Below are 13,804 nucleotides of genomic sequence, written 5' to 3' on the forward strand. Positions count from 1 at the left end.
CTCTTCCATAAGCTAAATTTAATATGTGTAAAATTGAGATGACATGCAAAGTTGATTTCCCTTTCTCATCTTTGTAGTCTTTCGCAAATGAATTGAATATATAGTATTCTACAGACCACAGGATGCGCATATATCTCTCACCCCTTGGATGGCAAATTGGCATGGAAAACTAGGTATCCCTTAAAGAGAGCACAACGCTGGTTTTCCCGGTGAACCATCAAGTTACTGTTCAATGAATGCAGGAAGTGTAAGCATCACTAAAGTCAGCAGGAAGTGTAGCATTGCTAAATTCATGCCCATGCAAAACTCTTAAAATGCCATCAAGAAGGAGTGAAAATAGGAGCTGTGTACTGAAGAACTCTTAGTTCCCATGACAGTCATTCTTTAATTTAGAGCTGTTACAGGAACCACACCAATTAGCTCTGAAATTAACACATTTCCAAGTCTAGCCTGAGGCCATGTGGGAAGGCCCACAGTGGGTTTTTATTTTCCATATTTCACTTCCAAGATGGTTATTGATAATGGCTTTTAGGTATTTTTTAGTGATACTGATAAACTTTGAGTGTTTGAAACTAATTTCTGAATATACACTGGGGACCTTATTTTGGCTCAGTTGTTCTCAAGTATTCACACTATTTTTGATAATATATGCTATTTGACACATAACATATGTTGACATATGAGGACAGATTTCATAGGCATCAATTACATGTAATGCTCAGGGTATGAGTCTTGCTTAATTAAAATTCCACATTAGGGGCGCGTGGGTGGCTCAGGTGGTTAAGCGTCTGATTTCGGCTCAGGTCATGATCTCATGGTTTGTGAGTTCCAGCCCCGCATCGGTCAGTCTGCTGTCAGTACAGAGCCTGCTTTGCATCCTCAGACCCCCATTCTCTGTGCCCCTCCACAGCTCACACGCAGGCACGCTCTTTCTCTCTCAAAAATCAGCATTTAAAAGAAAAAAAAAGAAAAAATTAAAAAAATAATTGAAGTTATTCTGCAATATCTTGTATAAAATTGTACTGTTTGAGAACTATACGAAAACTACGATTTGTTCCCCTTTTTGACCTAGCAAATGCAGTTACCGTTATTGATGTCGGAAGATCTTACAAAGCTTTAGCGAGAACATGAAAAATTTGTGACTAGTGTTGCAGAAAGAAATAAGAGATTAGTCCAAATATGTATTTACTGATCTTGAACTTATGTCTGTGATTTAACCTGTGATTTTTCCCTTCATGCTTGATATAGTTAATTCATTACAGGTTGATCAACCATCTTTTTCTCTACACAAAATTATATATATGTATATATGCACACATACACATACAAATGTGTATACATATTCTTATAATACTTTCACATTGTCACGTGACCAACCAATTTCTATGAGAGCCACATAGATTCTCATTTAAAATGTATCACTCTATCAGTTATCCCACCAGTGATTTTTTTCTTAATTTTAGAAAACACAAGTCTTCCTGAACTTGAATACTGAGTTCACAGGTATCCCTTTTTTTCGTTCAACACAACCATGAGAATCTCATTATGAAAGATTGGCGGGGTCTGAGAGATTTGCAGATTAGAATGTTCAGTTAGTGTTGTTTTGTTATGGGTTTGTTTTTTGTTTCTCTCTCTCTCTCTCTTTTTTTTTTTTTTTTGTTTCTCTTGTTATCTTATCCAAGGCTTTAAGAGGTTTTGTATTCCCTCCTCTTTTTGTAGGATTACTCACAAAACATTTCCCATTGCAAAATATTGTCATAGTGACTTAGCCCTTTGGGGAAACATGTAATGTACCGTTACTCACTTTACATAATTTATATAATTTATTCCTGTCCATCGTATTATGTTTCTAAACTTTTACCACCAATCCGGGAGCACTTTGTGTCAGGTTTAGTCAGTTTCAGTGAACAACAAAAAATGCAAATTTTAACAGTACAGAAAGGTACTACTTTGTCCTTAAGGTATTTTAGTTAATAAACTGGACATCTATATACATAATATACTTTTGTGATTATTACTTGTGAGATTTGGAACTTAGAAAAATAAATACTTGTTTTTTAATTTTTCCATTGATATTTCATGGGAAAATATACATGTAAAAAAGATGACAAGAGCAATTGATTTTTAAAGAAACGTGGCATTTTGAGTGGCAATAAATAGGACTCTACCATGGCTGAGAATATGGATAATATAATGTTGAATGAGATGGTTATCATATCGAGTTATGGCAAACACAGTTTCAATTGATTTGTTACCAATTGAATGATATCGGAATGAAGCGTATTTTACTTTGAAGCTTTTAAATTATATTAATTTTTAGGTTCTTGAAAAGCAAGCATTAGGAACAATTTTTATATTTTAATATTGGGAAAAGAGAAGGATTTTGATGTCTCTTGAGGACAAAGATGCAAAATAAGACCTTTTTGTCTTTCTGTATCCTTTTTTTTTTTTTTTTCCTGTCACTTATTTCCAGACCTCCCAGGAAAAGGGATTTATGCATTGCCTGGCGGCATTTTATGGGACAAAAATGGTCTGACTAATGATCTGGCGAATGTCACTCGATCTCTCCCATAGAATATTTTGTTTCTGAATACTGGAGGCCATATTTTATGCATTGCTGTAATGAAAGAGATGGTTATGAGGAAGATTTTGTGTAGGTGGCATTGATAGAACTCACAAGTGAGAGGTGAGGGATAAGAAGGAAGAAGAAATTAAATTTGTAGCTTGAGTGACTAGAATAATAGCGCTACTAAATGAGATGGGAAATATAAGGAGGTACAATTTGAAATTTTTTTTTTCAACGTTTATTTATTTTTGGGACAGAGAGAGACAGAGCATGAACGGGGGAGGGGCAGAGAGAGAGGGAGACACAGAATCGGAAACAGGCTCCAGGCTCTGAGCCGTCAGCCCAGACAGAGCCTGACGCGGGGCTCGAACTCACGGACCGCGAGATCGACCTGGCTGAAGTCGGACGCTTAACCGACTGCGCCACCCAGGCGCCCCAGGAGGTACAATTTGTTCCAGTAAAATTTTACTTCCAGACTTCTAAAAGGAACTACAAGACACTAAAAAAGACCATCAACAAATTTTTCTCACATCCCTTGGAAATACTCCTAAATCAGACAGAACAGAGGATTTTTCAATGTTATCCCACATTCTCAAGCTATTCAAGTCTCTCTTTCTGCCCCTTCTCCCACCACAACTACATTTTTTTGTCATTGACACCCACTGCAGCCCATTTATTTTGGTATAAACCCAGTGCTGCTCTCTGGAGAATATTGTTGGTTGATGCAAAAGTACAAATAAAGCTACGTAAATGCAGATTCCTTCAAGTTGAAGAAAATAAATTAGGAAGGTTGCACAAAATATGTTCACTTCATGAAAGTATTTAGAAATCAGGGGTGCCCGGGGGGCTCAGTCGGTTAAACTTCGACTCTTGATTTCAGCTTAGGTCACGATCTCTTGGTGCGTTCGATTGAACCCCTCATGGGGCTCCACACTGAGCGTGGAAGGTGCTTGGGATTCTCTCTCTCTCCCTGTCTCTCTGCCCCCCCCTCAAATAAATAAACTTTAAAAAAAAAACCACTTATTTTAGTTTTCCATGTTCCTAGAAAATGAAACCTTTGATACATGTTATACTTGCTACTTAATTATGACATCACAAACTTTCCCCCAATGCTTTGCAAATTAAGAAGCGTATATTCTTAATTTCTTTCTCCAAACACCGATCGGAAGCTATGTGTACTCTAAGAAGAGATTTAGTAGAAGTCCCATAGAAATAGAGTGCATGCAAGAAATTTTTAAGAAAACTAAAACAAAGGAAAGAAACATTATGACGGTTGTATATGTAAATAAACGCAAACTTTATTCTCGCCATTTTTTATCACTTATATGTTTCTTATCACTTAATAAGTACATTTAAGTTTACTTAATTGGTTGTAATGCAAGTTATTTGGACATTTCACTAATTTTCTTTTTCTTTTTTTTTTCTCTCTCTCCCCAGAAAGGATGGAATTATGAATTCAATCTGTTACATTTCCACTTCTCAACTTTAAACTTTGGTTGCTTAACACCGAAGCAATCATGGTGAACCTGAGGAAAGCGGTGCATTCGTTCCTGTAAGGATGTTATTACTTACTATTTTCTAAAGCATAACTCTTTTAATGGTAGCTTGCTCAAAAATGTTAAAAGGGCTTTTATATGATCATTCAGCTAGATTTGCCTCAAATTGCATAAATGACTTGCACCCCGTAGATTAATATTCTGGGTGTTTCCTGTTCAAAAGTAAATGGAAAAAGCCCCAATAACTTGGGCTTCAATTAAACACAACTGCTTATGTATTCAAATAAACAATATGGCAATAAGATCTTAAATTCAAAAACAATTCCAGTGTTCAGGGTTGCTTTGTCTATGGTTCAAATGTAGAAACGGGAAAGGTCCTTTCCTTTTCCTTCCTGCATGGACTAAACAACCAAGAGGGTAAAGTGTCTCCTCAAGTTTCTGCTTTTATGAAGACGGGTTGAGAGGCACCTGCTTGGCTCAGTCAATTAAGTGTCTGACTCTTGATTTCGGCTCAGGTCATGATCTCATGGTTCAAGAGTTCGAGCCCTGCATCAGGCTCTTGGCGAAGAGCACAAACAGCACAAAGCCTGCTCTGGATTTTCTCTCTCTGCCTCTCCCCTGCTCACGCTCTTTTTCAAAATAAATAAATAAACATTAAAAAAAAAAGGAAGAGTTGAGGTTGCAAAAGAATGGGTCAGAAGTCAGGGAGTAGAGGCTGGGGGTGTAGCTAAGCCAGAGGAAAACAATGCCATCCTCCAAAGTCTTGACACAATGACCCAGAAGTTACGGTCAGTAGAATGTCACATAAAGGAAATAAGAATTTGGATCCAGTACTGGGCAATGCTAAATGTAATCTAATCCAAATATATCTTCTTTTTAACTTAAGAAAATGTTGGGCTGCTTTCTTCTAAACCCACTCTTTGAGAAATGGGACATGCAAAAAAAGATCCGGGGGTCTGTCAATTTTGATCAGTACAGTTGGGAAGCCTGGAGTCACCTTGCTCCTCCAGTTTCCTCTATGATTTCTGTAAAAGAGCTCATCCAGGAAAAAGCTGATGGAGTCGTGTCGGTTAAAAGCACATCAACGCTGGAACCTCTGCAAGACATGCCCCGAGAGCCGTATCTTGGATGTCATTGTACGTGGTGGTGATGTTAGTCTCAGAGATGTGTGATTCTGAAAGAACAAGAACAGACAGGAAAAGGAAAGGGTGAAGGACGGTGATAAAGAAAGATAGAAAAGAGTCAAGTATGGGAAATGAAAGGACAGATGTTTCTATTCCGTGCCCCTGGGCCAACTCAGCGGGTAGCCACTGGTCCATATGCCAAAATGTAGGACTGTCATTAAGGGCACCAAATTATTCTGCATGAAATTAACGACTCCATACAGAATTTCGTCCATTCTATTAAGAGAAACAAGGTACCATCCATCTTTTCCCATGGTGCCCATTGGCATAGGCCATGCAAAAACACAGTAGATGTAAAATGTATACATTTTTACATCAAATGATCATCCTGTTCCTCTCCTAAGAATATAGAATCATATGCTCATTAAACATTTAGCAGCACGGAATAAATTGGCTGCGTTGTTCAGAGAGAAACTGTGGTTTCTGTGTGCATGTTTTATGAGACTTCTGTGGTCTTAATAACAATTAAGCTTTAGGAGCAAGACTTACATTCTTTTTTTTTTTTTTTTTTTTTTTTTTTTTGTAAAAGGACTGTATATATGTCACTGAGTATGCAAATATTAGAAATTAGGTTTAATTGTAATATAGCCAATTCTTGATTATAAAACTATAGAAAATAGGTTTGAACTTTAATAAAAATTATAATGCTTTGCCCATAGTGGTACTCAATAAGAATTTATTACATTTAATTGAGTTGACCCCAGGAAACTAAAGAAGATACTTTTCAGGATCTTCGCAATAAGACTATTTTATAACTGTCAATAGATATATTTAGATTCTATAAGCTTCCTTAGCAATTCAGTATTTGTCTCTGGACACTTTAATGAAAATTAAAAATATATCTGACCAGCAGAGGAAGGCAAGATCACCACTTCAAGTGTTTTTCTACCCACAATAAGACACTCAAATTATAAAATTGGTAATTGTCCAATAGTATTTCATGTATTTTTTATATATGATTGCATCCTGCATTCCTCTATTATTCTTAGAGAAATATGGAAAGACTTTGATGTTTTCACAACTTAGAAAACTGAAGTTGGATGCATATTCCCTAGGCAACTTTGATGTTTTCACAACTGACCATTGAAGATGCAGCATTTTACTGTAAGCATAAACTTTTGTGGGACTACCGGAGATGATCGTTAGCGATTGCAAACTAGAAATTAAAAAAAAAATTTTTTTAATGTTTTCATTTTGGGGAGACAGACAGAGCGCAAGCAGGGGAGGGGCAGAGTGAGAGGGAGACACAGAATCTGAAGCAGGCTCCCGGCTTGGAGCTCCAAGCTGTCAGCACAGAGCCCGACGCGGGGTTCGAACCCACGCGACGTGCAGGATCATGACCTAGGCTGAAGTCGGATGCCTAACCGACTGAGCTACCCAGGCGCCCCTAGACTAGAAATTTTTTTAAGTTTATTTATTTATTTATTTATTTATTTATTTATTTATTTATTTTGAGAGAGAGAGAGGAGAGAGAGAGAGAGAGAATGAGAATGCTGGAGGGGCAGAGAGAGAGAGAGAGAGAGAGAGTGAAAGAGAAAGAATCCTAAGCAGGCTCCACACTGTCAGCCCAGAGCCCAATGTGGGGCTGGAACTCACGAACCATGAGATCACGACCTGAGCCAAAACCAAGAGTTGGATGCTTAACCGACAGAGCCCCCAGGCACCCGTAAACTAGAATTTTTTTTTTTTTTTAATGCCAGAAGGACACGTTTTTCATCAGGCAGGCCAGAAAAGACCCAGTTTAAAATTACTGCCTGAGCTTAGTTTTGCATAAAGAGGTATCGTACTAAAAAAATAAGATCAGGATTTGAAATCATCACCAATTATGAAATACGTGAGTTTGGGCATAGTTACCACAAAATACTTTTGTTTTAACTTTGAAGACAAAAAGAAAGCTCCAATATTTACTGAGGGCCTATTATGACAAAGGTACTATTTTCAGGACTTTACATGAATTATTGAATTTTCACAACAATCGTATGATAGAGAACATCCTTGTTGTACAGATGAAGAAATTGAGGCTCTGAGAGGTTAAGTGACTGGTCAAAAAATCATTGAGGCCGTGAGGTTAGAAAACTGACCACATGCCCAAAGCAGCAATTACAGTGACAGAATAATTAAAGCTGAGAGCAAATAACTTGCTTCTATTTATTTGGTCCTTTATTTCAATACTTTCCACTCACACTAATCACAGATTATTCATGATACAGATTTTTTGAGTCATCTATCATTTTCGGTATTGTTTTTTATGTTCCAGGAAAAGAATACAGCCAGCATTTGAAAGAATTCACAGATTATTTGAAAAAAAAAATCACTATCTATGTCACCCTCTGTATGTTGCTTAGAATGCCAGGTAACTTTGACTAATGAGGAAGTTATGATAAGCAAAATGTCTGAAATAGTAGTTTTCTATCCTCTGTAGAATGAGAGAGTCAAAATATTTTCATGACTGCTGCGTTATCTTAAAAGACATAGACATGCATTAGCAAGATATTAAGAGAAATGATTTTTAAATCCTCTAGAAAATTTCTACAACATTTTACTTGAATTTTAAAATGCTAATAATTGTTCAGCCCAAGTGTTCCAGTTTAAGTTTAGAAAGTATTGCGTGTGTGCAACTCCGTGCGTATAATTAGCGATCGTTATGACAGTCACAATCAAAACATAGAATGCACATTCGCAGGCAATCCTTGCCTTTAAGCAAGAAATATTGAATATGCTTGTCTTTCTTGTCTATTGTATTCATGAAAATAAACGTTAGTTTTATTCGATCCTTTAGGGATGTACCCTTTGAGAGGGCACGTGATGTATGGAACCTCCATAAATCTCATATCACTCCTGGGGGAAGTTAAATTGGGGTGAGCGAAACATAACCACGTCCATCTCTGTTGCATTAGTTTGCCACCCGGCCTGACATTCCTACTAGCAGAATCTGCAAAACCACGGTCATGAGAAATGCACATTTTAAATGACCGAGGAGATTTTGTATCCAGCACAGGAAAAGCAGCGAACCCGTAGGAACTGGTCATCACCACAAATCAATCATTTTCTAGCCTGGAACAGGGCCCAGAAAACATAGGACAGAAATGAGGAGAGTGTTAGACAGAAGGAAAGTTTATTAATATGTATGGACCCGCATAAAGTCACTGTGCAGCTGTGAGAAGGTAAGAAGAGTTCTAGAAAGAACTCTCTTGGGTTGCCAAAACCCACTCTCCCTCTTCCAACATCTTGCCTGAAGTTTGTCTGAGGACAATTTATTCCTTCTTAGCTTTTCATTTAAAAAGGCAATGTTCAATTTTCTTGTCACAGTCCTGGATACTTAAAGGACAATCTCCTTTCCTTCTGTTGTCATTTGTCTCAGAAAACATCTAGAAGAAATTACTATTTAAAACATATAAAAACAGACCATTACAGGAAATCAAACAATACTTTGGCTTTATATTGCTTGTATAGAGCAGATGTTTAAAACACAGGCTTTGAAATCAGTGACACCTGAATATGGACCCTGCCCCTGCCACCTCGTGGCCCATATTGGCTGGAGAAAGTCACTTAACCTCTCTGAACCTCAGTCTCCTCGGCTACATGATGGATACAAACCAATACTGACCCCACGAAGTTGTTGTGTGAGACCCAACGAGATTATATATTTATATGTCCATAAGTTAAGTGCTTGACTCATAATGAGCTCTCAATAAAAATATCCTTGGATCGAAAGAAGAAATACTGAGATTTAATTAAGAGACCGGAAATATTGATGATGGTAATGATTCTTGAAGGCAAAGTAGTTGTTTTGCATAAGCAATTTATTGCGTATAAGCAATACAATATGAACCTGACGATTTTTTTTTTCTTCATTTTCAGCGTGCACCTCATTGGCCTACTGGTTTGGCAATTTGATATTTCTGTGAGCCCTGTTGCAGCTCTAGTAACTGACATTTTCAATACCTCCGATGGTGGACGCTTCAAATTCCCAGACGGGGTACAAAACTGGCCAGCACTTTCCATCGTCATAATAATCATCTTGACGATAGGTGGCAACATTCTCGTTATCATGGCAGTAAGCTTGGAAAAGAAACTGCACAATGCCACCAATTACTTCTTAATGTCCCTAGCCATTGCTGATATGCTAGTGGGACTACTTGTCATGCCGTTGTCTCTGCTGGCAATCCTTTATGGTAAGTACACTTTTATTAGTTTTGAAAAACCTCACATTAGATCGTAAATCTGCGCCAGGTATCACGGTAAACACCCATACGGTTAATGATTCCACTCGTATCATTTGGAAAATGAAGACAAGAGCAAACTGCATGACAGAAGAATTGGATGTGTGCACCATATTCATGAAATAAATCCGTAGCAGAGCCTTCACAAAGCAAAACAGACATTTTGTGATATCTTAAAATCATCCAGAGATGCTCTCTTGCCCCGTCTCCAGTTGTTAACAATGACAGTTGCCTTGCAATGTACAGAATGGGACAGTGGCAGAAACCTGTTCTCCCCCCTATGTTCTGGGCAGTACACAGACCTGGTATCATCTCTTATACAAAGAAGGAAAAAGAGACTCAGCGTCTTTCATAAATATATTGGAAGTGATCTTTTTAAATGTTGGCCAACTAAGTGCTTGGCACATATTAAATACTCAATAACAGCCATTCGTCTTCATGGAGTCTATAATGTATGTTTTTACAAGGCGGTAGGGGCTAACAAATTAATGACTAATTACGTAAGTGCCAGGTCGCATCATCACAACAAAATCCAGGCATTTAAAGTTTTCATGATATTGATTTTAGAGAAGTTTTTAATGTTTCCTTTTCATGTTGTGCCATCTCTTTACCCTATGCATTTCATATTTTGTATTTTTATTCAAGTGTAATTAACATACCGTGTTATATTAGTTATATTAGTTCAGGTGTATTAGTGATTAGTGTTATAGTGTTGCATACAGTGTAACTAGTGTTATATTAGTTACGTGAGTTTCAGGTGTACAATATAATGATTGAACAATTCTATGTTTCTCAAAGCTCATCAGGATAATAGCACTCTTACTGCCCTTCATCTATTTCACTCATCCCCCCCCCACACTTCCCCTCTGGCAAATACCAGCGTGTTCTCTGTATTGAAGAGTCTGGTTTTTTTTTTTTTTAATTTGTCTTTTTTAATTTGTTTTGTTTCTTAGATTCCACATATGAGTGAAATCATATGGTATTTGACTTTCTGACTGACGTCAATTAGCATTATACTTTCTAGGTCCATCCGTATTGTTGCAGATTACAAGATTTCATTCTCTTTTATGGCTGAGTAATACTCCATAGTATCCACAGGCCACATTTTCTTTCTTCATTCATCTATCGATGGGCACGTGGGTTGCTTCCATATCTTGGCTATTGTAAATAATGCTGCAGAAAGCACAGGGATGCATATATGTTTTTGAATTAGTGTTTTCATTTTCTCTGGTTACATACCCAGTAGTGGAATGACTGGATCATATGATTATTCTATTTTTTTAATTTTAAACATAAAGAAAACATCCTCAGGGATTCCAGGTAAAAATAAGGAATGATTTATAGGAGCAAAAGAATGAGACTGACCTCACAAGTAACAAAAACAACAAAGCAAAGGAAGAGTGAAGCAATATTTTTCAAAAAGTCAACCATTTGTAAGACGTTTTTTCAAAGGCAAATCTATAAAGAGAGAGAACAGATCACTAGTTTCCAGGGACTGAAAGTGGGAGGATGACTGAAAAGGAGTATTTATTTGGTATATCTTGGTCTGGTAGTGGTGTGTATCGTACAGATATATATATACATATATATATATACACATACATATATGCATATATATAATTGTATATACACATATAATTTATATACATATATATACATATATTACACATATATAATTACATATACATATATAATTTAAATTTTTACATATACACATCTATAATCTATAATATATTTTTATTATACAATATAAATATAATATCATATATATGATATATAATATCATATATATACACTCAAATATATATATACACTCAAAATTTGAAAAACTATAAATCCTTGTGTGCAATTTTAAAAGGGTGAATTTTACTGTATATAAAGTATACTTTAAACTAAAAAACAGAAAAAATATACTCAAAGTTTGAAATGAAGAGTTTTACATCCAGACATGCTAGCCATCGAGTCTATAAAAAGTTCAAAAATATGTTAAACTCAGAGAGTTCTGAACCCATAAGCCATGCTTAAGAAATTAAATGGTGGGGACACCCAGGTGGCTCAGTCGGTTAAGTGTCCAACTTCAGCTCAGGTCATGATCTCAGTTTGTGGGTTCGAGCCCCACGTCGGGCTCTGTGCTGACAGCTCAGAGCCTGGAGCCTGCTTCGGGTTCTGTGTCTCCCCCTCTCTCTGCCCCTCCCCTGCTCATGCTCTGTCTCTCTCTCTCAAAAACAAATAAAAGTTAAAAAATTTAAAAAACAAAATAAATGGTGGATGACATTCAACTAACCAAGGAATGACTGGGAAAATTTCATCCAAAAGACTGATGATGAGCATTTAATATGAGTAATTTTAGAGTGAAGACAAGAATAAAGGTGATATAAGGGCAGAAGAGCACTGTTATAGGTTACACAATACATATTATATGTTATATATTCTTAAAAAATTTAAAAAATGCAATTAAATTTAGGAAGAGAATAGAAAGGGAAAGAGGAAGAGGAAAGTAAAATAATTTTATTGATTTGTCTATACACAAAAGGTGGGAGTTAAATGATACCATAAAAAAATTGGCAGGGCGCCTGGTGGCTCCGTGGTTAAGCATCTGACTTGGACTCAGGTCATGCTCTCACAGTTGGTAAGTCCCACATCGAGTGAACTCATGCCCTGCTTTGGGTGAGTTCGAGCCCCGCTTTGGGTAAAAACGAGTCCCGGGTGAGCCCCGCTCCTCTTCCTCTTTCTCTCCTTCCCTCCCTCTCTCTCTCTCTCTCTCTCTCCCTTCTTCTCTCTCTGCCTCTTGCTCACTTGTGCCATCTCTCTTTCTTAAGAAAAATTGGCAAACCAGCGGGTGGAGCTACAGTGTATTATGCTAAGTGAAATAAGTCAGTCAGAGAAAGACAAATACCATACGATTTCACTCATACGTGGAATTTAAGAAAAAAAAAAAAGGGGCGCCTGGGTGGCGCAGTCGGTTAAGCGTCCGACTTCAGCCAGGTCACGATCTCGCGGTCCGTGAGTTCGAGCCCCGCGTCAGGCTCTGGGCTGATGGCTCAGAGCCTGGAGCCTGTTTCCGATTCTGTGTCTCCCTCTCTCTCTGCCCCTCCCCCGTTCATGCTCTGTCTCTCTCTGTCCCAAAAATAAATAAACGTTGAAAAAAAAAATTTAAAAAAAAAAAAAAAAAGAAAAAAAAAAAAAGATCAACATGGGGGAAGAAAAGGGAGAGGCAAACCATAAAACAGACCCTTAACTATAGAGAACAAACTAAGGGATGCTGGAGGGGAGGTGGGGGGGGGGATGGGTTAAATGGGTGTGATGGGCATTAAGGGGGGCACTTGTTGGTAGGAGCACTGGGTGTTATATGTAAGTGATGAATTGCTAAATTCTATACCTGAAGTCAATACTACACTATATGTTAATTAACTAGAATTTAAATAAAAATTTGAAAAAAAAATTGGCAAACCAAAAATTAACAGATTTAATAAGAAAACAGTGGTTTAAGGGCATTGAACATGATACAAAGAAAACATGATATAAATGTGATATTAAAGGGGTGCCTGGGTAGGGGTCGGTTAAGCAACTGACTTCGGGTCAGGTCATGATCTCACAGTTTGTGAGTCCGACCCCCCCATTGGGTTCTGTGTGGACAGCTCAGAGCCTGGAACCTGCTTCGAATTCTGTGTCTCCCTCTCTCTCTGCCCCTCCCCCACTCACGCTCAGTCTCTCTCTTTCTCTCTCTCTCTCTGGCAAAAATAAATAAGCATTTAATAAATAAATAAATAAATAAATAAATAAATAAATGTGATATTAAAGTTAACCACTAAAACAAACAAGCAAAAACTTCCCAAAACATCAAAAGAAATATAATTAGTGAGAAAGAAAAAAACAAATCAACCGGAGGAAGAAACACAAGAAAATACAACATCACGCTCTCAACATTATGACAGGAAAACAAATATATCAGTAACAGCAACAAACTTGAATGAACCTAAAAGACAATTAAGAATGAAAAATTTTTACTTTGACTTAAAAAGGAAAACCCAACTGTATTCTGTATACATGAGAAACTCTTAAAACCCAGTGATTTATAATGGTTAAAAATAAAGGAATGAGCAAAAGTGTACCAAGCAAATGGAAGCAGTATGAAAACAGAAATCATGATTTGATGCCTAAGAAAGTAAATTTCAAATGAAAAAAGCAGTACAAGTAAAAAAGGATGCTTATTTATAACAAAAACCATAGTTAACCATACAGATATAGCAGTTAAGCATATCTACACCACCAATGACACAGAAATACTCTTTATAAGGCAAAATGAAAGAACATGGATGGAGACCTTTATGAATA

The 13,804-nt window shown here is 37.1% G+C and overlaps 1 protein-coding gene across 2 annotated transcripts in view; it reads left to right on the forward strand.

Annotated features, from left to right (window-relative positions):
- Positions 1-13,804, forward strand: part of HTR2C (5-hydroxytryptamine receptor 2C) — a 289,469-nt gene that overhangs the window by 130,771 nt on the left and 144,894 nt on the right. For both annotated transcript variants that reach the window (XM_045471406.1, XM_045471407.1), the window contains exons 3-4: positions 4,004-4,118; positions 9,108-9,421. In XM_045471406.1, coding sequence (XP_045327362.1) covers positions 4,084-4,118; positions 9,108-9,421 — 349 coding nt within the window. In that variant the 5' untranslated portion in view covers positions 4,004-4,083. The remainder of the gene's footprint in view (positions 1-4,003; positions 4,119-9,107; positions 9,422-13,804) is intronic.

This window comes from Leopardus geoffroyi, chromosome X (assembly GCF_018350155.1).
Source record: "Leopardus geoffroyi isolate Oge1 chromosome X, O.geoffroyi_Oge1_pat1.0, whole genome shotgun sequence".
Classification (NCBI taxonomy): Eukaryota; Metazoa; Chordata; class Mammalia; order Carnivora; family Felidae; genus Leopardus; species Leopardus geoffroyi.